We start from the raw sequence: 24,655 nt of genomic DNA on the forward strand, positions 1-24,655 counted from the left end.
ATTCTATCTTCATTAAGGATTTAGATTTTTCAACAATTTATTAATATGAAAAACTCTTCATGAATCATATAAATATTGAAATGTTTTATTTTGAGTAACCATTTAAATATTGTAGTAGACATTTGTATTATAAATAATGTGTTAATAACTCTTTGAGAATTCGGTCATTATTACTTATATGTAGATATCATATAATAATGTTTTGGTAAATATTATGTTAATTTACATTAATGAAAACACAACATCTTATATTATGTTAGAGTAATGATATATGATGACTTCTACAAATATTTTTTTTTTTTGTGAAAAAGCTCAATAAATAAAGGAGACGTTGTTGAAATTTTGATAGAATTTATCATTTTTATTTTTTTAATTATTTTTAAATTTAATACTATATCAATTATATATTTATGACATCACTGATTCAACCACAATTTAATCATTGGTTTAACAAATGAATCATAAGCTAGAAACTTATTCGCTTCAATAACCGATCTGATTCTTAAAGCATTGCCTTAAAAATATTTTAAGGTATCATTTGGATATTTTTAATTATATACTATTATGTAGCTCAAAATTTAAGGTATCATTAGGATATACTTCTCATATTCTATTTTTAAGAAAAAAAGGTACCAACAACCATATAAAAGCAAAAAGTCATTAAAACTTACCTTCAAAGTTATAATGACTTAAAAAATATTCTTTGTTGTATAAATCAAAATTTAAGCTATTGTTTCCATATATTTTTTATTCACTATTTTAAATAAAATTAAATAAATCAATTATACCGACTTATGAAGTACTTAAGCTCTGTTTGGATGAGAAAACAAAATAAAAAATAGATTTAAATTCTATTATACAACTCCTTTTTTTCTTATTCGTCTTTCCTATCAAGAATAAGATCAGTGTGTATTTAACATGAAAATTCTACCTTTTTATGCCTCCAACCTAGGGTAATGGAAGAGAGTTTCTCACAGCCAGGAGAGATTATACCACCACACAACCATCAACAGGATGGCAACATTGTTTATACGTCCACAACCACAGCCTCTTATTCTAATTTCCTCCAAAATAATAAACAAAACATCCCCATATGATTCATAAAAGAGTCCTACACTATAATCTCAATTTTCTATGCAGTCCATGTCTCTGAAAATTTCCATGCTATTCCTGCATCATTGATCTACTATGATCATCATACAAAGAATATGATCGCCTTTTCATACCATTACTTTGAAGGGGTTTTGAAATTTTGTTGTCAGAGGGCATTCGCTGCATCAAAATATGAGAATATTGTCCATACCCGGGTGAATCCCTTCCTGTATCCGGATGGGGTTCAGAATTTTGTCTCAAAGTAGAAATTCTCGGCCTTGGCTCCATCCAATGGTTGGTGCCTAATTGGTTTCCAGCAGAGACTGCAACTCCCATCTCAGGATGATACATTGTTGAACTAAATCCAGGACTGGACCCCAACATGCTGGCTGGAGGCTGAACTCCCCCAGGTTGCAAATCCATGGTTAGTCCGTGTGGTCTACCATATCCAACAGGAACAGCCATCCCATTCCTAGCTCTCATAGCAGGAACAGGAACTGGAGGTTCCAGTTCTAAAGCTCGTCGCAGTTGCCCATTTTCTCTCGACAATGGCCACCTACTGAGCTTGTTTGAAAGCGATAACTTTGCTGATTGAAGGGCATCCAGCACACTCCCCAACCCATTGGCCTTTTCTGACAGCACCTTCACTTGGAGTTTATTTTTGCAGCCTGAGGATTCTCCTTTCAAGAGATTTCCCTGCATGTGGGATGAAGAGTTCTGTGCTGAATGGCGCCCAGGTAAAACATTTGAAGGGGGGTGGAGGGATTTGTGCTCCAATCCCTCTTGTTGCTGCTTCCAGTTGGCATTAGCTTCTATGCTTCTTTGGTTGGAGATGGCAAATCCTGGAAACTCAGAAGGTGATTCACTAGAAACTGTACTGCTGCATTGTTGAGGCTCTAAGCATTCCGTCTCAATATCAGTGGCAGCCAGGAATCCATTGGGCTTCACTCCTCGATCCTGGGAGGTAATCTTTTCAGCAGGCTGCAAAGTCAGTCCCTTGACTTCATCTTTGACATCTGATAGGTTCCCAGGTCCATATGAATCCTATTTATACCAAGTGACAACATTTAAATTTGAATGCAATAAGATCTCAGACAAAGGGCTATAAAATTATTAATCAAAGGAAAACCATTAAAATCATATTAATTGTTACAGGATAGTATATCAAACCAATAATACTTGGGCTAACAGTAGTAAAACCATGCAACCTTCTCTCACACATGGGTTCAGTAAATGGAAGAATAAACAATTGGTGAGGTTCAAACTGAAGACCTCTCGAGACTAAGAGTGATACCACATTAAGCTATCAACTTAACCCAAAAATTTAAACTGTCATAAAATAGTATGTTATGCTGACTAATACTCAGGATAATAGTCTTAAAAATAAGTTACCAATAGCAAATGCAGATTCAGTTACCATTTACCAATATGAGATCCAAAATACATATAATATCCTCCCTTCTGTTTCTAAACAAATGAAAATGTGAATAAACATGAAAGTTGGCAAGACAATGCAGACAAAGGAAAAGGCAAACAAACAAAGGGAAATGCATGGTTTGTCTGTTTCCATTCTCCTAGCAGCTGATTCAATTCTATTTCTAAAAATAGTAAAACTTAAAATAGGCAAGTTACACATTAATCCATAGGAGTTCTCTAAACATTTAGAATGGTCTAGAACTTCTTGCATGAGGTGAGCATGGTGCCAAGATCTCCTCAACCCCAAAGCAACCAAGTGATATCATCAAGTGCCACTCTCAATATTGAAAATACAAAGTGCACTGAATCTTATTTTAAACCTTAAAGCAAAGCCCCAATCTCCCCTGAATAGCCTAACCATACCCAGATGATACGGCCACCATTGACCAGTTCAAGGCTGGTCCAAATGGTAAAACAGGCCAATAAGTGAACCAAACTGGAAATGTGACCAGTCAACAGCTCAACCAGTTGGACCAGCTGGTCTGGTTGCAAAAACATTGATTATACTTCCCTTTTAGGCAAAATATTATCAATCTACCAGCAAGATGCAGGCAAGATCAAAGTGAAAGTATATGATGGTGATCAAAAGTTAAAAGGTGGTGAAGGACATACAAGAGTACAGTTGCTATTCCCTCTGAACTTCTCTTCCCTTTCTTTCTGAGCCTTTTCTTCTGCTTCATGGTGTCCTATGAACTGGGCCTGCTCCTCTAGTGCAATTTCCATGTTTACGTCTTTTCCATCATGATAAAATCCAGCATTGGGAACTCCCTCAACAACTTCTGTTCTGGCAACAAAAAAGCTTGATAACTGAGAAGCTTGAAAGTGTCTACGGAAAGGAACGGAAAGGAACTGCAATAGATGGTGAAAATAGAAGTAGTTGAAACATGTTGAGGAGATTTCAAAAAAACTAATTGGCTAGATCAGAACATCAAACTCCAAAGTTATATCATTTTGCCTTCTTCATTTTGATGCTTTGCTGCATATTTCCTACATCTAGAGAACATGAAAGACTGAAATCAGGTTGAAAATGTGTTACAAATGCTTAATGTGAGAACCATCAATAGTGGGACAAATGCCCTTGCAAAAGGGGATAAATATTTGCATGCATGCAAGACTAACAAATGGATACATTAGTTTTCTCATCATTTCCACCCAATAGGAAAAAGAGCTGGCATTCTAAAGCTGACCTGTTTTCTCCCTGTTCTGTCTGGCAGATGGTTTTACCAAGAGTTTTTGGGGTAGACCCACCATTAGATGTGGAACTTGTCCTCCTCCTCCTGCCACGGTCACCATGTATCTTTCCATTATGGTTTCGACAACACTTGAAGCTTTTCTGCAATAAGCTTCTGCCTGGTGAGGTACAAAATTCCCTTCCAGAATTATCACTGATTCTAGATTCAGTGTTGATGCCATTGTCATCAGAGCCTGAATGAATTTCCTCTGAGAAGTAACTAAAGCCGTTCTTCTCTAAACTAATTAGAACATCCACCATTGCATTTTCAGCTTTCCTTCTTTGAAATGTGACTACTCTTAGTTGTTCCTCCAATTCCACCACCTAATTGACCATAAACCAGACCTTCAGCTCATTAACACCAAATAAAACTTTGCAAACAGAAGGAATTCTTCAAACAGTAACCTGAACAAGAGGAATTCTCAGGCAAGAATGAAAAGATAAAACAAAAAATAAAAAATAAAAACTAACCCTTTTATGTAGTTCCTCAACTCTTTGCCTTGCAAATTTTGAGGCAGATCTTTCAGACAGCAACTTAGCACGAAGGGACTCAATAGTTGTAGCATCGGAATCCTCCATTGAACTTTTACAACATTTGAATCAATCTATCTTACAATAAGAACAAGTTAACTCCCTTTACAACCAAGTGTACAAACAAGTTCAATACTTTCAGGAATACAGTCCTAATTAATAAGAACAGATTAACTCTCTCTACAAGCAAATACAGAAACAAGCTCCATACTTCCAGGAATCTCTTTAGATTCACTGAATGAAGCCAATGCATATGGGCATTCATAATGAACTCTAGTCCCAACAAAATCTGAGAACATGCACACAAACCCTTGATATTTCCAGAGTAAGGAAAGGAAATAAAGAATAATGATTTCGTGATGAGGAATAATCACTAGATCAGAGGGTATAATTAAGAAGCAAATTGAACTTCATGGAAATGTAGTTATATTGAATGAAACATAGGAAAACTTGCTTTCAGGATCAACAGAAGCATCAGCAGCAGCAACATTTGAATCAACCTCCCTTATAACAATGCAGAGAATTAAGAATAGGGTTTGCTGATGGAACCCAGTATGTTTTGATCTTGTTAAATAGATTGATGTACTATATGATAATATTTTAGAATGAATAGAATGATAGCTATATTAGGATTTGATTACAATTTGCTTGATTTAGTTTTCTTGCAAGGGATAGGATTCCATTATAAAGATGGTATTTGGCAGTCCAGCACCAGATTTATGTGAAGAAATATAAAAAACTTAGCCCTTCAAAAGTGGCATTTAGGAACATTAACCGCTTCAATGTGTTCACTTGATAGAATTTTAATAATTCGATAGAGTAGGTGATATAATTCCTGATGAGACATTATTTACTCATGAAAGGTAAGATGTCAAAGAGCAAATGCCAGAAGAACACTCAATAAAATTAAACGATGATGGAAGAGATGAGCCACAATACCAAAGAACACAAACATCAACAGGCAGTTAGACATGCCAAAAGAGAACCAAAGTAAGTACCCCAGTGGCCAAATGAAAGATCCAGCCAAATGAAGAAATTTTCCTCAACCATCATCAATAACAGAGTTCACAAAAATTGCAACATGGCAAATCATTCTCCCAAAGAAGATAACTGTTTAATAAATGCAATTTGGGCATGAAATTGATCATCAGCCAAGGACAGCATTTTGTGGTTTGGTGAGAAGATTTAGGAAAAAACTATTATTTGAGAATGCAACATCATTTCAAATCAGAGTATCATCATGAGAAAATTATTTGATTCATAGAAACATTAACAGAGAAGCTTCTACCATTAGCCTATAGGAAAATAATAATTAGCATTATACAGTGCCACTAGTAACAATTAGCCCCATGTCATCTTTACAACATAGAGATCAAATCTTAATATACTGAATCAGTTATTGTTACTCCACATCTGCATAAGTACTTGCTTGGTGATGCCACCAATGAAAACACCACTATTAACAATTACCCCCATCTTTATGACGTAGAGATCAAATCTTAACATATTAAATAAGTTAGTTGTCCCTCCACATCTGCAAAAGTACATGCTTTGTAATGCCTCATGGTGAAAGCCAATTATTCATTATAGCTTTCTCTCCAAAATTGATTAGAGGTCCTGGTTAAAGATTTTAAAAAAGGGATAGGAACTGGGAGAGAAAATTCAACTGCTGAAAGAGCAAAGAGAAGACCCCTTTGACTCATCCATATGGTAGTCTGAATGCATCAACTGAACGGGACTGGGTTTGCTGATTTTGCAAGGAGTCGAAAGACAAAGCTGAATGTGCTTCGGCTTAATCAAGTAACCAAATAATAGATATTTTCCTTTACTGAACCCTTCAAATTGACTTCTTTCACCTACATGTTTTGCTGATACCATTGGAGATCAAACACAAATTCTTTAAAATGTAGGTTTATGAAATCTGGAGTTTAAATTATTTATTAAAATTGACAGAAGAATACTCTTGGATAATTAAAGGATTAAATTTCTGATTTTACTAAGGCTAAATAATGCTAACTTCTGCCTAGAAATTCTAGAAAAATGACAAAGCTACCCATTAGCCAGCTTAACAGGCCAGATGTAAATACTAGTTCCGTGGTTATGAATCAGCACAAAAAGGAACCTAAGGAGTTTTATCTGCTTCATTGATCACACAACATTCCACCTTCAACCATGGGGTATCCTTTATTTTACAGATGGCTCTGGAGAAAAACAAAATGACCAAACATATCCTGCTAATGAGGCATATAGATCCAAGTTTTCCTGTTGTGAGACAACACATTACTTCAATCTACCAAGATTTTATCACAACATATGTAATGTCTCACGCCAAAGTGGATAAGTATTTTGTTTGCTAACGGTGTTGCATCAAAGTCCCAGGCATGATGAAATTAGCTTATGTCTATAAATTATGTTTGTTTCATCTTGAGTGTGCTGACTGCATCTTGAATATCACACCTATCATCGCTCAAGAAATCACATGTTGTTTTGCTACCATACCCCCAAACCAACACCAAGCAAAGTAGCATACATGATACAACTAGCACCTCTTGGAAAGAGGCATATCATGCTACATCACTTCTAAAATATTGTATTGGATCCTTCATCAATATTCTCTCACTTCCACATCTTTCATCTGCCAATGGATTCCCCTTCTTCTTTGATCTATCATTAGGGTCTTTGGCACCATCCCATTGTTGGGCTTAACTTCTCTCTAACATTCTACCATCAATCTGTTGAGACGTTTAAATCTTGTAGTATCAATACATCATGAGGACTTGTCTCAAGTAAATTATTTTCAATTACATATTTTTAGCTTTGTACCAAAAAAAAAAAAAAAAAAACCTAAAAATTCCAGTCTCTACAAAACCAGAAAAGTGAAACCATAACAAAAACTTCAAATTCATGAATACCAGATCCTAAGAATTCAGTCACAATCAATAAACAGAAAGAAGTTCATAAAAAATGTCAAATCATGTAGAAGGATTAATTTTGATGCATGGAACCCAAATCTCAACTGACACAATTAATAACAGTAGGAGCAGCAGCAGCGGCAATATTGACATACTAGCACAACATGTAAGTCCAATGATATGCGGACTAACAATCAAGTTCACTTAATGCAAAGTTCCAGAGTCATAGGCCAACTACAATGATGTCATGTGTCTCTTCATAATCCCATGCCTTCATCTAATTCCTAAGCTAAGGAATGGTTAAATAGTAGTAGCAGCAGGAACAGCAGCATTTGCTAGCACAACATGTAAGTCTGATGACATGTGGAGTAACAATCAAGTCCACTTGTTGTAAAGTTCAATGGTTCTAAGGCAACAACACTGATGTCATGCATCAATTCATAATCCCCATGCTTTCATTTCACTCCTAGGCTAACGAATGGTTGTACTTAAGCAGCAGAGGAACAGTAGTATTAGCAGCAGTAATAGTAGTAGCAGCACATACTGGCACAACATGCAAATCTGATGACAAGTAGACTAACAATTGAATCCACTCGTTGAAGAGCTCCATGGTCCTAGGCAACTACAATGATGTCATGTGTCTCTCCATAATCCCCAAGCCTTCATCTCATTCCTAGGTTAAAAGATGGTTATGCTTGAGCTAGACGATCATCATTTGGGTGAAAGCCTGAGCCCCTTGATTGTCCACAAAACATGGATGTAACATATGGAAGAAAGATTGGATCACTTCACTCATCTAGGAGACTAGGATGAAGAGGTTGATTATGTCACATAGCTCCTATCAAGTTGGGGAAGAGGGTTCCCTCCATTGTCCTAGGCCTGACTTCTCCTGGAAATCAACCCAGAAGGGAACCTCTGCATGAATTACCCTGCCCTTAATGGCTGATTTAATATGAAAGGGAGGTTATTCGTGTACAAGAGACAAATTAATGCCTCATTACTGTTATGATTTGGATCCGCATAAAAAAGGTATATATTTCACTCTCCATTGAAAAATGATGAAAAGAAAAATCACCAGAGAGGGAATCTCAAGTGCCTTACAAGCACGATTTCCCTATTAATCCCCTTCTCTCCTCCCACACTACTTTACTCTCCCCTCCAACTCAAACATCAAACCATCCATGTGATGGACCTGCTCTCCTACTAAAGCCCCAATAGCAACAAACTCTAATCCTAGTCATTGGATAGCAGCAGCAGCAATTCAGGATTGCAATCCTATGGAGGTTGTTAAATTAAATCAAAGAGAATGAAGTTAAAGATCACATAGAAGAACAAATCTCAACCCCTGGAACCTTAATCCCAAGTGTCAAATTCAATAACATTAACAATAGGGACAAGTGCCAAGTTTGAAACCATGTACCAAGAAAAGGTTATCTATAAAAGCATATATTATATAACAATGACAATAACAAATTAATAATCTATTCATCTTTACAAACAAAAAATATGGGAACCAAAAAAATATAAACCCAAACCAACAAATATAATGATTCCCTCGTTTTTCCCACGACAAAGAGGAATTCATACTAAATTTCAATTTCATCTTTCCTCAAAAGGCTTTGGTCATATGGCTTAAGTTGTTGTCTTTTGGTACTAGAGCCACTTTGGATATAGCCATAGAAAGGCAGCCATGAAAAAAGCAATCTCAAACTAATTGATCACCACCACAAGGAAGACCAGCCCGCTCAATGTAAGAAGGATTTGTTGTCGTCACTCAGCCAAGCACGGTGGACTTCAGTGACCCAATTTATAAATTCAAGATATTGAATGTCTTAAGAGTTTATGAAAAATTAGGTGGCTTACTTTCATTTTATTGTAGAGTCATTGACAACTGTTATCAGAGACCTTTCAGCCTCTATAGGCTGTGCTTATGACTACATGGAATGTCAAGGTAAAAACATGGACAATGGCCCTTGAAGCAGGAATATTTTAATGGATAGAGAGATAAGCTATAACATCAATTATACCAGATGGCATTATAGCATTGAAAAGGAATCATAAGAACCAGGTAAAGCATTCGAATTCCCAAAAGATATAGCAAAGGAATAGTGACGAGATACTTAATACAAGTGTACAAGACTCTAATTATCATGTGACACACAACCATTCACTCAGGAAGGACGGATGATTTGATGCCATATACCTAATAGATTTGAAATGTTACAATTTGCTTCCAACACAATGTAACACCTAGAGGAATGGTTGATAACTATTTCATCCACCAAAAGTGCTGCATGAGAGTCCTTATCCACTCTTTATGATTTAAGTGGCTAAAGTAGCACTTCTAGCATGCTTAGACCAACACATCAATCAAACATTTAACCACGATTACCCCTGGAGTCCAAAAACAAGTCCTTTGGTAATGCAATCTCACCTAGCATTCTTCCTATATCTGCTCAATTGTATCCTTCTTTTTAAGAAAAAGTCATACAGAAACCGGCATTAAGACCAAATAGCATACAATAATTGACCCTTTCTTGCAAATGAAGACTCCAAAATTGGATTTTTCCTCCTATATTCTTTCATACCACTATATACTTGGATTGGGTAATTGGATTTTCACATGAATAATTTTGGTTCTATCTCAACATCTCCAGAACCAAGTTATGCTATTTTTTTTTTTTTTTTGGATAATATCCCTGCCATCACCAAATAAGCCTATAAATTATTCTCCCAACCTTCGCCTTCTTTACATCAGCCCCGGCAAAGAGAACAACACCCTCTACAAATAACCATTTTGGCCTTTTCTAAATTTGCATAATTTTGTCAAAAGCACTCCAAAACTCCAGTCCCTAGACACCCATACACCCATACAAAGGTAAAGCAGAACAAAATTTCAAAAAAAAAAAAAAAAAAAAAATCCCAATTCAATGGATCCATCTGAAACTAATACAACCTAAACCCCATAACCATAAATGATTCACAATTGAAAAAAACAAACGGAAAAAAAAATAGAATAATGATTATACTGATATTGAATTAAAACGATACTCAGAACAAATCAAAACAAACCTTAACTTCAACACGTGGGATCATGTAAAAGATTCAAGAATATAGACTTGCTGTAAATTTCTGCAATTAAAACAAAATTATAAAAAGAAACGAAACCGTACCTTAAAAACCAAAGTTGACTGACCCTTCCCCTTGCAGGAAGTCGAAGACGAAGACGAGGAGGACGAGGAAGGTTGTGATTGGGTACGTGTCAACCAATCATAGCCAAAGCAGAGCAGTGGCTTTGAGGGCTGGTAGCTCAAGCACGACTGCAAGACTACACATTTTGGGTCGTCGCTTCCAGACTTAATTGAGTTGACTTGGAATGGACCATGATTGGGCCCAAGCCTGGCTACCATTTGAAGAATGCTATTTGTAAAATAATAAATATGAAGATGAGAAAACAATTATAAATATTTATTATCTCGCAATATAAAATCAAAAGAAAATGGAGAAAAAATTAAGGGTATGTTGTGTTTTTGAAAACTGTTCTAAAAAATCATTTTTAAAAATAATTTTTAGTGTTTTTAGAAACAAAATTACTCATTTGGGAATTAAATTTTAAAAAACAATTTTTGCTCTCGAAAACTTAAGAAAACATGTTTGATTGAGTTAAGAATTTTTTTTTTAAAATAAAAAAAATAAAAAAAATGTTTAGAAGTTGGTTTTTTTCATAACTTCTCTTGATTTATGAAAAAATATATAAATAAAAAAATTGAACAAAAGATAATAATTAGAGAATGATGAATTTGAATGGAAAATCATATTACATTTAACTATCTATCCTTTTTTTTTTTTTCCTACTTTCTACCAAACCTTATCCCTCCAACATCCTTTCCAATTATTTTAATTTTTAAAAATAACAATAATAGATGTGTTTTAAACATAAAAATAATTTGACTACAAATCTAAATTCTTTTTCATATGTTTAATTTTTGTAAAATATTTTTTTATCAACTTAATATTTTAAATATATTAAAAAATTTATTGTATCCATTTTAAAATTAAAAAAATTGTATCAATTTTTAATATAAAAATTATTTTTTAAAATAATTTTTTATTTTTATTTTTTTTACCTTTTAAACCTTTTGCATAACGACCCTAACCGCAAATTATTTCTTCACCTTCTTGGTTGTCCTCTGAGATCTCTCCTGCATTCTCTCCCACGATCTCTCCTTCGCACTTCTCATGATTGCTACTGCTATAGAATTCACGCTTCTCTCTTCCTCTTTCATCTCATTAACTTCATTCCCCTAGTCTTATTTCTCTCACAAACACGCTTATTTACCTACCTTTGTCGTTCCATATGAAGCTCAGATTGCAGTCTCCACCATTACCAACATTGTTGCCAACAATAATTGTGGGGGGGGGAATGAGATTACAAATTTGAGGGTTTGTTCATTTGAGATTTAGTTCAATTTACTGGATGATGCATTTTTGACGGTTTGAAAGTTTGAGAACAATTTTATATTTTTCTTAACAAAATAACTAAAAAAAGTATGTTTGATAACTAAAAAACTATTTTCTATTTTATATTTTAAAGAACAAAAATTTGCTTAATTTTTAAAAGTTGTTTTAAAAAATAATTATATAAATATGTATAATGATTAAAAATAAAACTTTAAATATAAAAATTATTTTTAAAACATATTTAAAAATAGATTAATAATATTTATGTTTTTAAATAAATTTTTGTTTTACAAAACATTATAAAATAATTTTAAAAAATTGTTCTAAAAAACTAATTTTTAGAACTATTCTAAAAAAATAGTTACCAAATAAGGCTCGATGAACCAAACTTTACATCTCAAACCTTCAACATGCATAATAAAATCTAAATTATTAGATAAGAATATAACCAATATAACCATAATATAAAATAATAAGACTGCATATAAATAATGAGATTATGATAAAAAATTGTACAAAACTTGATTGAAGTAATGAAATCACAATACATATTTGATGCGATTTTTTGATAACATTTCTCAATAAATACCGAAGTAGCAATATAGTTGGAACCTAAAAAAAAATTTAAAATTAAAAAATAAAAATAAAATAAAATTGCAGAAGCATATTTCATGTGAAAGTGGGTGAAGTGGCAAAGGAATTTTCAAGTTGTCTTCCTCGAAACTTCCAAAGCACAAAGTCATACTTCTATTAGTGACAGGAGAATCCTCCCAACTTGCTTCCTTTCTGTCACAAAAGCAATGATGTCTTCAAAGAGTTGGAATCTGCAACAAGCACATCGTATGCAAGAATCCACTGGGAAAAGCCGTTCATCGTGGCATTCATTGGCAATGGGAAAGGGTTCATTTGGATATGAATTTGAGTTTGATTTTTAAGACACTAAAGTTAAACAAATGCACATCTTTCAAATATGTTCAAAGATCAATCAATTCTAACCTTGTAGAATTATATACCAATCAAGGGTCTATTAAAATATCTATCTTATCATACGTATGGTGGGAGGACTTGGCTTCTTTGTCCATGAAAATCATAACCATCTGTTGTCGACCTTTCGGCTGATCAGGTGTGAGCGGAAAATGGAAAGGATTTAGGCAAGAGGCATCATGTCGTCTTTGACAGCCAATACCACCCGTAATCTCCGCCTTAAAAATTTTCTATGCAAAAGTTTTGGTGACCCATGTAGATCTAATCACGCTTAGGGCTCTTCTTATAGGTGTCAAGTCAGTCAGACTTAGATTGGATGGGTGCCAGTTGGATGGTTTTGAGTTTAACAAGTGTTATTCATGGGTAAACATATTTTAATTTCATTTACAGGAGTCTTGACTTTTCGGGCGGGTTATATTTCTTGTTTGATTTTTGAATTCCTTTCACACATGATTTAATGTCTAGTTGGTCATCATGAGTTATTTTAGGTTCTTTTGAGGTGGAGTTTTATAAATGGCTTGAAATTTAACTATTTTTAGCATCATTGGGACTTACATAAAGTTGTTTGGTGCTTTAGATTTTGTCTTTTAAAGGTGATAACTTTTTTGGAAATCATGAGTCACGAGCCTAGGCTTCTCTAGAAAATAAACATGGCTTCAAAAATCAATTAAGAACCGAAAGCATATCTTGATTGGATGTTTCCTGACCAAATACAGTCTGCAAAATTCATTTAAGAAGAATCTAATATCATAAAAGACATTATAGATCGCGTTTATCTAATAGTCTTCCATTCGATCTCTTCAAGCATGGTACTAGATATGAGAAAATAGTGGTCTTTTCTCTCTTGAAAGATGGTTGGGGTTTTCTCTTTGAAAATTCTCTCTAGAAGAAGATTGGAAAAAACTAAAACCCTAATCTCTAATAGGGGTATTTTCTAGGCTTCACTATGGGCTTAGGCCACCTAATGTAATCCAATTGGGTCATAATTAATTAATTAACTCTAATGGGCTCCAATTAGTTAATTAGCCTATATCAAAAAGATAATTCATAATATTCAATGCAACCTTACGCTTTTATCAAAACGCCCTTATGGACACTAATGAACCAAAAAAACCAAATCCTTCAAATAAAATGTACTTCCATGAAATAGGAGCTTGAGTTGGGATTATAACGACCTATAAGAAAATAATGGCTTATTCAAAATCCAATTCGAATTCCACTAAAGAGAATCAATTGTACTCCAATATCCTATATAATTACAATGAGGCGAACCTTAGGTCTGTGTTCTATTATCCCCTACATGTAGACCCCCTATGAATTAATGTCCATAATTTGACAAGATAATTCTGTCACCTATCAAGATTATCTCTTCAATCCTTAAATTATAGATCCACCTATTATGTGATTAATTGACATACTCTAACTCCAATGAGCATATGTTAAATTTTTAATAAGGAAATGGTTATAGTCTTATAAATCACATGTCCTTTGTATCGCTTAAGGGAGACACGATGTCTCACTCTTATGAGAATACCGATTGCCACTAACCTTTATCAATAGTGACTTAATCCATAGATATATGACCATATTAGGGTCTCACCTATAAGTCAAAGCCTCCTATTAATTTTGTGTTCAATATCCCCTCAAAGTTAAAAGACCATGTGGCATTACTTGGTGAATCATAACAATTGATAGTCTTACGTCATGATTCACCAAAGGTCATATCCAATGTGCTATCGTACACACTAGTGCGCTCATAATGGGAAACCCATCTTGACGGCCAAGATAGGTCATCTCTTTAATTAGGAGGTGATGTCCTATAGTTTTGACTGGATTACCCAAATCTATGAATTGATTGTGAATAACTTATCATCTTGCAAGGAACCCATGACTTGCATTATTTGTACAACTCCTAATGCACCTAAGTCATTTATAATACATGTAATATGAACATGTATGCTCAGATAACCAATTAATGCATATGAGATAGTAAAGTGAACAAGAAACATAAATAAATAAATTTATTAATGAATCTAAAACTATTAGCGATGTCATATTTTTTAGGGCTCTATTCCAACAGTTGACCTACCCTTATGTTGGGAGATTTGATTTAAACAAGCTTGAGCCTTCTGGTGATGAAGACAAAGAGCTTGACCCTATTGGGTTTGATGCTACCCCATTTTTTGAGGTGTAATATTCTAATGTTATTTCAAACTCTATTTGCTTATTTTTTTTGTGCACTAGGACTTATTCTACCATTTTTATGTATATACTTTTGTTTTAGGAATCGAGTTGTATGTGTTTGATGTAGGAAATCTCGAATCACTCAATTCCTTAGCCCATAATCAAGTTAGATTCATGAAAATTCCTTAAGACATCTAGATCCTAGCAACATAATAAAAAATCACATTTTTAAATAGAAAGGATCTAGATATTTGATCAAAATATACAAACGATTTGGATGTTCCTAAATTAATTCTATTTGAAGAAAAACAAATCTATAGTCACTAGAAGTCTTGTACACCCAGAATCTTCCACCCAATGACTCTTCTTTGTTCCTTATAAATAGTTGGGGTTTGGGAAAGTAAAAACTAGGGCTCTCTTTTTATGGATGGTGGAAGAAGACAAAGGGTTGAAACCTTAACCCTTAAAGGGGTACTTATAAGGTTCCCTATTGAACTTAATTAACTTAAGCCTACCAAGGACTTGAGTCACCAAATTTAGCCAAAAAAAGGTCTTAATTACTTAAGTAGCCTAACAAGGCTATCCAATAAAATAATTAGCCCAATCTAGATATATCATTCACTAACCCATATGCAATATTATAAAATTACCAAAATACCCTTATGCATATAAATGAACTATGAGTTAATCCAACCTTCATAAACCGTGCTAACAAAGTATATGAGTTTGAGTAGGGACCGCTGAGACCTATAAGAGAACATTGGCTCCCTTAGAATCAAATTATAAAGTTGATTTAACATTCCACTATAAAGAATCAACTACACTCTAGTACTTTATGTAAATAATAATTAGACATTAAATACTTTTGGTTTGTGACCTGTGTGAAACTAAGGTTTGGTTAATCTTGATTTTGATGATAACAAAACAAGGTTTATAACTAATGATTATATTTCAAGTGTGATTAAACAAGACGATTTCCAAAGTGGCAATCACAAAGACAAATCAAGCCAAGGAAAAATCATGAAGAAGAAGACCACCTAAAAGAGAAGAGTTTTTCAAGACCCAAGCTTCTTAAGATTTCTTTGTAAGGTTGTTGGTGCACTAGGACTTTCATGCATTTCATTCTTTATTTATGCACCAAAATCATCCAAGAGTAATATTGTTTTAAATATCTTTAGAATTTGATGATTTCATGTTTTCAACTAAGTGTTAAAAGGTTTTAAGTTGGAAAAGGTTGGGTGTTGAGCCAAAAAATGGCTCAACCGGTTCAACCAGATGAGGAACCGGTCGACCGGTTGTGCTCGTCCGGTCGAGTACCGATTGAGGGAGGTCAAAAAGTTTCTCTATCTCCCAATGACCTTTTTTTCCCGATCAAGGTAATTTTCTTCCCGATTGAGGACCGGTTGAGGCCAACGGTCACCTGCCAAATAGTAAATGTTAACGGCTAGTCAACCGGTCGACCCCTAGCTCGACCAGTCGAACCCCCAAATGGCTAGGTTGGTTTTTCTCTTCTATAAGAATGCTCCAAACTTCATTGTTTAAGAAGCTTAATCTTCCCAAATATTTTTTGATTATATTTGAGCCTTGGAAGAGTATTTTTGAGTGCACCATCATTTCAAAACTTACATATCTTTAGTGTACCATTCAATCCTAGTTTTTCTTGTATCATTTGAGCTTAAAGTTCTTATGCTAGGATTCTTGTGAGATATTTTATTTGTAAATCCTTGAGAGAAAGTTGTTCAAGAGAGGGATATCTCTTGAGAAGTGTAAAGGGTGCTTGGAGCCAAAAGTCCAAGAAGGTGAATTGGAACCATAATCCAATTGTATTGCTTGAAGGCTTGGTTTGGAAGCCTTGGATTAGTGGAACCTCAAGCTCGGGATTGAAGCTAGAGGAGAGTGGATGTAGGCCGGGTTGCGCCGAACCACTATAAACTCTTGTGTTTGCATTCTCTCTTCCCTATTCTTTAATTTATATGCAATTGCCTTCATATTGCTTATCATATAATTGTCTCTTAAATTCACTTGTTTAAATTTGCGAAAAGAGACCATCACCCTATTCACCCCCTTTTAGGGTGATTACCATAGGTTGGATTAACCTCAAATTCCTAACAACCTGTTATTTATTGTATACAGTTTCCCATGAATTGGTGTTCGTAGTCTAATAGGTGAAAGTTATTAGCCTCTCAAGACTACTTTTACTATCCTTGAGTTACAAATCTTTTTATTGTGTGATCATCGAACATATCTAAACTCACAAAGAGCTTATATCAAGTTCCACTTAAGGAACTATTATGATCATAGTTTACATGAACATACCTCCTTAAGATCACCCAATGAGACACATTATCTTAATCCCATGAGATATCACAATGCTTTTATTGAAAATATCTATCACTATCGACTTTTATCAACAATGGCTCAATCCATAAGATATATATGATCACTTTAGGATCTCACTTGTTGGTCAAAACCACTACTAACTTTGGTACAAGCTCAATATTCTCTCAAGATTAAGAGGCAATACAATGTAGCAATTTGGTGAAGTCATGACCACTTGATAACCTTAAGTCATGACTCACTGTGGGTCCTATCCAATATTGAACCATACACACTAGTGTACTTAGTATTGGAATCCCATCCCATTGACCAAGACTAATCATTCTTCTAATTAGGAGGTAGAACATTACATCTTTTAATGAGTTGACTAAGACCATGAATTGGTTGTGAACAAATCATCTTCTTGTAAAGAACCCATAACTTGGATTTTTTGTGTAACTCTTAATGCATTCAAGTCACGTACAATGCAAGAGATGCAAACTAGAATACTCATAAAGTACACTACATGGAATGAGAATAAATAAAAGTAAAATTGGAACTTTATTAATGAATAATGAACTTCAAATTTTGTTACATCATGTCATACTTTTAAGAGTTCATGCTTTTAAGGGCTTTATCCTAACATTTGAATTCTTCAAAAGCTTCATTCCAAGGCCTAAATCAATAAGGTGCATACAACTAACTTTCTAAGGACACTAGATATAGACAATCGAAGTGTTATAATCACAAAACTTAGATTTAGGTGTGCAAAAACATACTTTTGATTTGAATGTTTTGAAATTAGTTCCAGTTGATGAAGCGGATGATGCATATCTTGAAATACCTTACAATATTTTGCACAATAGCTTTTTCGATTTGGGTTTGGCACATGAGAATGGAGGAATTATCTTTATAGGGATAAAGGTTAGGGCTTTCTTTATCTAAAAGACACCCTTAAGAGGTTTTATATAGACTTATTTATGGGATGACTTAAGCTCATTTTGGGCTTAGGTCATTAAATCTAGACTGAATCCTAATTAATTAATTTGTTTTATTGAACTCTAACTAATTAATTAGCCCAATATAGAAAACCAATTCATAAAATCTTGTGCAATCTTGTGTATTTATCAAAATGCCTTTATGCACATATATGAATAAAGAACTCAAATATCCCTTAAACCATGTGCCACCAACGATATGGCTTGAGTGGGGACATTGAGACCTATAAGAAAATATTGGCTCTCTTAGAATCTAATTTTGAAGTTGACTCGACATCCTACTACAGAGAGTCAATTACACTTCAATATCTTGTGATATTTAATTGAGATATAAAGTTCAAGTATTAACGACTGCACACAAGCTCACCATGAACTGGTGTTCATAATTTAATGAAATAAATGCTATCAACCTCTCAAGATTACCTTTATAATCCTCGAGTCTCAGACCCTCTTATTATATGATCAATTGACATACTCTAACCCTCCAAGAGAAAATGTCACTTAAGGAATTATTGTGGCTATAGTTTTCATGATTATGTGTTTAGGATCACCCAAGGGAACATATTGTGTCAACTCATAAAGGCATCATAGTGTCTTCCTTAAGAATGTTGATTCATGCCCCTTTTTTTACCCGATAGTTTGGCCAATGAGAGTCGGGCTCATGCTTACAGAGAACAAAGGTATGGAAATTTCATGCAAAAAGGTTTCATGGCAACAACACCACGCTTGGATTGGTTTTTGGTTTTAAAAAAATTAAATGAGGTTTTACCATTTCAAAACTTTAAATCAAGTTAGTCGTTGAAACTCTTAGTTCTTGAACCCAAAAAAAGAAAAAGAAAAAAAGTAATAAGTATATAATGGTTAGTTCATTTCCATAGGAACAAACTTTGTATCAACAATGCCAAAGGTATAGGCTTAAGATGGTGTGAACGGAATGAAGAAAGAAAGAAAGAAAAATGCATATTTTTCTTATTTAGTTGTGCAACTTTGATTAGTGTGCACTGATCGAAAAATGAGGCTCGACTATAAGGTGAAACGATCAAGGTAGTGCGGTAAAGTGTAGGATTTACAAGGTGTGCTTCATAGATGGATGAGAGAGGGCACTTTATTGAGGTGCACTTTTATTGACTGAAACTGCATGCCTCAAACTATTAGTGTGCATTGCGCTTTATTATGAACAATAACACACTTATGGTTGTTGAAATGTGCCTTTGTGATCCTTATGTAGGTTGGAATGAAGTAGTGTTCTCCCTTCCTCAATGTGCTCATCATTGTGCAATTATAATCACCCAAGAAAATGGGCTATTCTCTTACACATCCTTACGCAATTTGGGCAAAGTCCCTTCAATGTGCTTAATGGAGCACGCGTGTAAATTGGGCTTTTGAGTGCTTAATCCAAACTACCATTGGAAGGTGCGCACTTTTAGTGCGCTTCTCTCAGTGCGCAATTTGAGTTAACATTCCCAAAATGTGCAATTTAGACTTAGCTATTCTTAATGCATCTTTTGGAGAATTCTATGCAAATCAGGGTGCACTATGGATGATAATGCACTTTTCTTAGGTGTGCTAGAAGTGCACCAAATGTGTTTTAATCGCGTAAAATCCTCCTAGAACACATCAAACAATTTTTTCTAAGGTTTTAATAACAATCTAAAGCTAGGCATATCATAAGTGTCTTAAACATACTAAAATTAGCTCTCTTAAAGTTATCTTAATATACAATGAGTTTTCATCATGGTTTGAAATGTTGGAATTTTTTGATGAAATATTGTCGATATTTTAGTTATCAGAGCATATTGACATGATATTCCACACCGATAATCATTGATTTTTCGTAGATTTTTTTTTGAAATTTCATCAAAATATTGACATTTATTGGTATTTTTATTGATTTTTAGGATATTTTCTGATTTTTTTCGGTGGTCAACCTTGTCAACCCTTCAATTACATTGATATTGCCCAATCACGTTGCTACCCCTCACTGTTGCTGCTTGTTGCCAGCCATCGCCTTTCAAATTTTGCCAGTCTTGTTTACGTTGATGTAGGGATTTGAATCCAGGCCAAAAATCTTGGGTTCAAGCCCAATTACCACTAGGCTAAACTTGCACTTATTAATATGTATTGGTAGTAAATTTGTTAAACTTCATTATTAAAAAATTAATTAATTAATTTTAATTATTTTATTTCAAATTTTATTTATTTAATTAATAAATGTATACAAACCATTATTACAATTTTTTTAACAAATATTTTTTAATATCATTTATATGATAATTAAATATTAAAAAATCATATATGCATCATGATTTATTTTACATTATTGAATGTATTTGAATTGAATAAATTATAGTTTTAATATTAAATGATCATCATTTATCTCATTAATCTTATTTTTAAAAATTATTTTCACTTCACTTTTAAATTTTTTATATTTATCCTTTTAATTTTATTTAATTTTGAATGTTTTTATTTTAAAATATTAAAAATACAAATTTATTCAAAAAATACTAAAATAAAAAAAATAATAATGAATTTATAATATTTTATAAATTAGAATTAATTTGATTAGATAAATAATAAATTATTAAGATCAATTTATCCTTAATTATCAATATTTTTCTCTTTGATAATATATATATGTCAATTATACTTAAAAAATAATATATTAATATTCATTTTATCATTATTTTGGGTTATTTTAAAATTTTCTATGAATTTTGAATAATTTTCGCCTTACCAATATTTTTCTCTTTAATCATATATATTCATTTTATTAATATGTCAATAATATGTCATATATATTATTTTTTTTTTACCGATATATCTATATTTACTGATATTTGAAACCATGATTCTTATCATATCCCCTTACTAGCTTGTTGTTAGTCCCTTAACAACAAAAATGAAAACAAAGAAATGGAAACTCAGTTAAAGAATCAAAGAATAAAGAACACAAAATTTAAATAAAAAATAAAGACTAAAGAATAGAACTGTATCGGACTTGGTTAGTGTAGGCAAATGCAAGGTATTGTTCTCTCTCAAGTCTCAAGTTCTGAACTGCCCCTAACCAATGTCTAGACGATACAAATTTCTGATAGCTAGAAGGGGTCTTCAACAAGTAGTTTAATTATAGTGGGAAGGGCATTATGAATAATTCATTGGGATTCACTTTTATGTTATTTTATATAATGTTGACTTGGTCAATAGCATGACAAACTTTTTTAGTCTATATAAGAAAACTTTCAAATCACATACCAACGAATTCATATTAAATATTATAGAATTTCGTTATATTTGATTTTCGAAAAATACCAATAAAAAATATAATTTTATTATAGTTAATTATACTATAAAAAATATTTAAAAAATCAGATATGATAAAAATTAGTTAAAAGCTTTTGCGTTTTCAAATTATATCATCTTTGTGTTAAAGAATTAAAATGCATAAATATTTAAATAATTTCAATTATATTTTTCATGGTAGAGGTGAACATTGGAAAATTTTATTGAAGGAAGTTCGTGGGGTGGTGCCATGTGGCACGAGGTAAAACGCAAAGAGACAGGAGGCGGTGTCTGTAATGATCAAAACAGATCCCAAGGGGCACCGTTGAATATTCCATCTTCTGAACAACCAGTCTTAGGTTTGGAGCCAGCTGTCAATTCGGTCATCTGCTTCCTAGCTCCTTAGTTTTTCCTTTCCCTTTGTGTCTGTTGACCAGTCCTTCAAGAAAGAAAGAAGGGAAGGGAAGGATTCATGGATGCCAAACATCAGAGTCGGAGGGTCCTGATGCTGCCATGGTTGGGTCATGGCCACATATCACCATTCTTGGAGCTAGCTAAGAAACTTGCACAGAGAAATTTCTACATATATCTCTGTTCTACACCCATCAATCTAAAGCCCCTTAGGGACAACCTCTGTCATCGTGGCAGCACCATCTCTTCAATACAGCTCATAGATATCCACCTTCCTAGTTCTTCAGAATTGCCTTCTCACTACCACACCACTAAAGACCTCCCACCCCATCTCATGTCCACCCTCAAGGCTGCCTTCGATGCCGCCAGACCCGCCTTCTGTGACATCCTCAAGACCATCAAGCCCAGCCTGGTTATCTATGATTATCTACAACCATGGGCATCCATGGCTGCGTGTGAAGAGAACATCCGTGCAATTGTTTTCTTGAGCTCAGGGGCCGCATGTTGTTCTTTCTACTGTCACGGTAGTCTAGATAATCCTGGTGAGAAGTACCCTTTTCCAGCCTTATGTTTCCCAGAAATTGAACGCCGGAAAATCACCCAGTTCCTGCACTACACTGCTAATGGTCTCACAAACATGGAAAGGTTCCGAGGATCCATGGCAAGGTCTTCGAACATAGTGCTGATCAAGACATCAAAGGAGATTGAAGCCAAGTATATAGACTATCTTTCTGTTTTAGTGGGGAAGACGATAATACCAGTGGGGCCACTTGTTCAGGATGCTGCAAACAGAGATGATGATACAGTGATCATGGACTGGCTGAGCAAGAAGAATCCTTTTTCAGTTGTGTTTGTTTCCTTTGGAACCGAGTACTTCCTTTCCGTGGAAGAAATAGAAGAGATAGCTCATGGGCTAGAGCTCAGCACTGTTGGTTTCTTATGGGTCGTGAGGTTTCATGGGGGAGATGAGAAAACTATTCATGAGGTCTTACCAGAAGGCTTTTTGCAGAGAATTGGAGAGAGGGGCATGGTGGTGGAAGGGTGGGCTCCTCAGGCAAAGATACTGTGCCATTCAAGCATTGGAGGGTTTGTGAGCCACTGTGGTTGGAGCTCAACACTAGAGGCAATCATGTTTGGTGTTCCAATCATCGCAACCCCGATGCATCTTGATCAACCCTTGAATGCTAAGTTGGTGGTGGATATTGGTGTTGGCATGGAGGTGAAGAGAGTGAATGAGAGACTTGACAACAAAGAGGTGGCAAGAGTGATTAAAAAGGCGGTGGTGGAAGAGGAAGGGAAAGAATTGAGGAGGAAAGCTAAAGAACTAGCAGAAAGGTTGAGAGACAAGGAAGAAGAAGAGATGGATGTGGTGGTGGAGGAGCTGGTACTGCTTGTTGGAGAACCAGAACTTGTAGCCCAGTAATATCTGCCTGGCTGGGTTAATCTATGATAGCTTAGATGTGAAACTGAAAGTTAAGCCTAAGCTCAATTAGAGTGAGAATAGGAAATGCTGAAATGGGTAGCTCTTCTTAATGGGAATGATACAGGTACTTCAATTAATAGTCTCCCTGATCCTTTTTCTGAATTGTTACTGTCAAAAATAATTTCTAGTGTTTTTAGTGTGACTGATGGATGTGCTCCCTTTAACTATATAAACGTGTTTTTAATGTCGTTACAAATAGTATTTGAGCCTACCGCTCAGGATATGTGTGTTTGGTCTCCTAATTTTGTGAAATACAATGAGGACCTTATGTACCACAATCTTATAGACGGCTGTAGATGTTACCAAATCTTTCTCAAATAACTTGTGAATGAATCAAGGTCACATTTTAGACGGATGGGACTTGAAGTTGAAATGTGGTGGAATGTAACAAGCAGAATGGATTAGAACTACTTAGAATGATCAAATCACAGAAGAAAAATAGAGCGGACGGTAATGCTTATCCGCTAAGTTACTTCTCCAAACATACCATACCAACCTTTAAAATGGCTTATTCAGTCATGGTAAAACAACAGAGTGCAACAAATTCAAGGCCAATATCATTGCCTAGTTAGCATGAAACATAGCACATCTCTGTCTCTGTATCACATAAGTTAGAACAAATAATGAAGGAAGAGTCTGTTCTAGAACTTCCAAATGTGTCAGTATCAGGGAATGGATCGACCAAGAGAATCAATTCATTTAAGAACATGACACCTCCTAAATCCACCACATAAAACAAACTTATATGGAATCTAGGTGATACAATATAAGCTTGATCTGCATATAAACAAAGTTGAGGGTACATCATATGAGACAGATTCAGCATTCCTAGATTTTTGGTATTTACTTGCTTTTATTACTGGGTGAATGGCGGGGTAGCTGGAAAATGGACTGGTTCATCCTTAGAACAGTTATGGGTCTTCAGCAATCCAAAGGGTTTAATGTAGTATTAATTCTTCATAATTTTGCTGCACAAGGATGCAAGTTTTCAGATAACCAAAAGTTTATCATTCAATAATAGTTTAGATCTTTTACTAAAGATGAAAATTTCAAAGTAGTCAATGTTGGGCAGTGTTGTAGCCAGACAATCGTCCCCCGGGCGTGCCTTCCACGTAGTCTCGCTGATGGTGAGAGATGGTTGGAAATGCCGTCGGTGCACTAACTTCAATGATGAAATTAGTGGAGAAGAGAAATGGAATTAAGGGGTGCACCTACTTCAATGCCGTTGCTGCACAATGATGAAATTGGTGCACCAATTTCTTATGGTTAGTTTTTCCTTTTTTATTTTGACATT

General features: G+C 34.4%; 2 protein-coding genes across 4 annotated transcripts; one reads left to right on the plus strand and one right to left on the minus strand.

Moving 5' to 3' along the window:
- Window positions 1–852: 852 nt before the first annotated feature.
- LOC104879703 (uncharacterized) lies at window positions 853–10,652 on the minus strand. Of its 3 annotated transcripts, none has more exons than XM_010653424.3 (5): window positions 10,416–10,652; window positions 4,271–4,404; window positions 3,756–4,123; window positions 3,181–3,352; window positions 853–2,136 (listed from the first exon to the last, which is right to left on the minus strand). In XM_010653424.3, exons 2-5 carry the CDS (start codon window positions 4,376–4,378, stop codon window positions 1,165–1,167), a joined length of 1,620 nt encoding a protein of 539 aa, XP_010651726.1. In that variant the 5' UTR covers window positions 4,379–4,404; window positions 10,416–10,652; the 3' UTR covers window positions 853–1,164. The 3 variants fall into 3 exon arrangements, with proteins under 3 accessions (XP_010651726.1, XP_059593626.1, XP_059593627.1); XM_059737643.1 differs by lacking the exon at window positions 10,416–10,652 and adding an exon at window positions 10,315–10,399; XM_059737644.1 differs by lacking the exons at window positions 4,271–4,404; window positions 10,416–10,652 and having other exon boundaries at window positions 3,181–3,347; window positions 3,756–3,984.
- An 11,287-nt stretch (window positions 10,653–21,939) lies between these two features.
- LOC100244875 (flavanone 7-O-glucoside 2''-O-beta-L-rhamnosyltransferase) lies at window positions 21,940–23,301 on the plus strand. Its single transcript, XM_002270249.4, has one exon. The coding sequence runs from the start codon at window positions 21,940–21,942 to the stop codon at window positions 23,299–23,301; it is 1,362 nt and encodes a 453-aa protein (XP_002270285.1).
- The last annotated feature ends 1,354 nt before the right edge of the window (window positions 23,302–24,655 follow it).

This window comes from Vitis vinifera, chromosome 6, assembly GCF_030704535.1.
Source record: "Vitis vinifera cultivar Pinot Noir 40024 chromosome 6, ASM3070453v1".
NCBI classification, from domain to species: domain Eukaryota; kingdom Viridiplantae; phylum Streptophyta; class Magnoliopsida; order Vitales; family Vitaceae; genus Vitis; species Vitis vinifera.

Excerpts from the sequence above, each read along its gene's own strand:
- LOC104879703 (XM_010653424.3), bottom strand. The coding sequence starts at position 4,378 with ATGGAGGATTCCGATGCTACAACTATTGAGTCCCTTCGTGCTAAGTTG. Across the intron at positions 4,124-4,270 it reads TTGAGGAACTACATAAAAGG|GTGGTGGAATTGGAGGAACA; the intron begins GTTAGTTTTTAT and ends ATGGTCAATTAG. Across the intron at positions 3,353-3,755 it reads ACAGAACAGGGAGAAAACAG|AACAGAAGTTGTTGAGGGAG; the intron begins GTCAGCTTTAGA and ends TTTTGTTGCCAG.
- LOC100244875 (XM_002270249.4), top strand. The coding sequence starts at position 21,940 with ATGGATGCCAAACATCAGAGTCGGAGGGTCCTGATGCTGCCATGGTTG.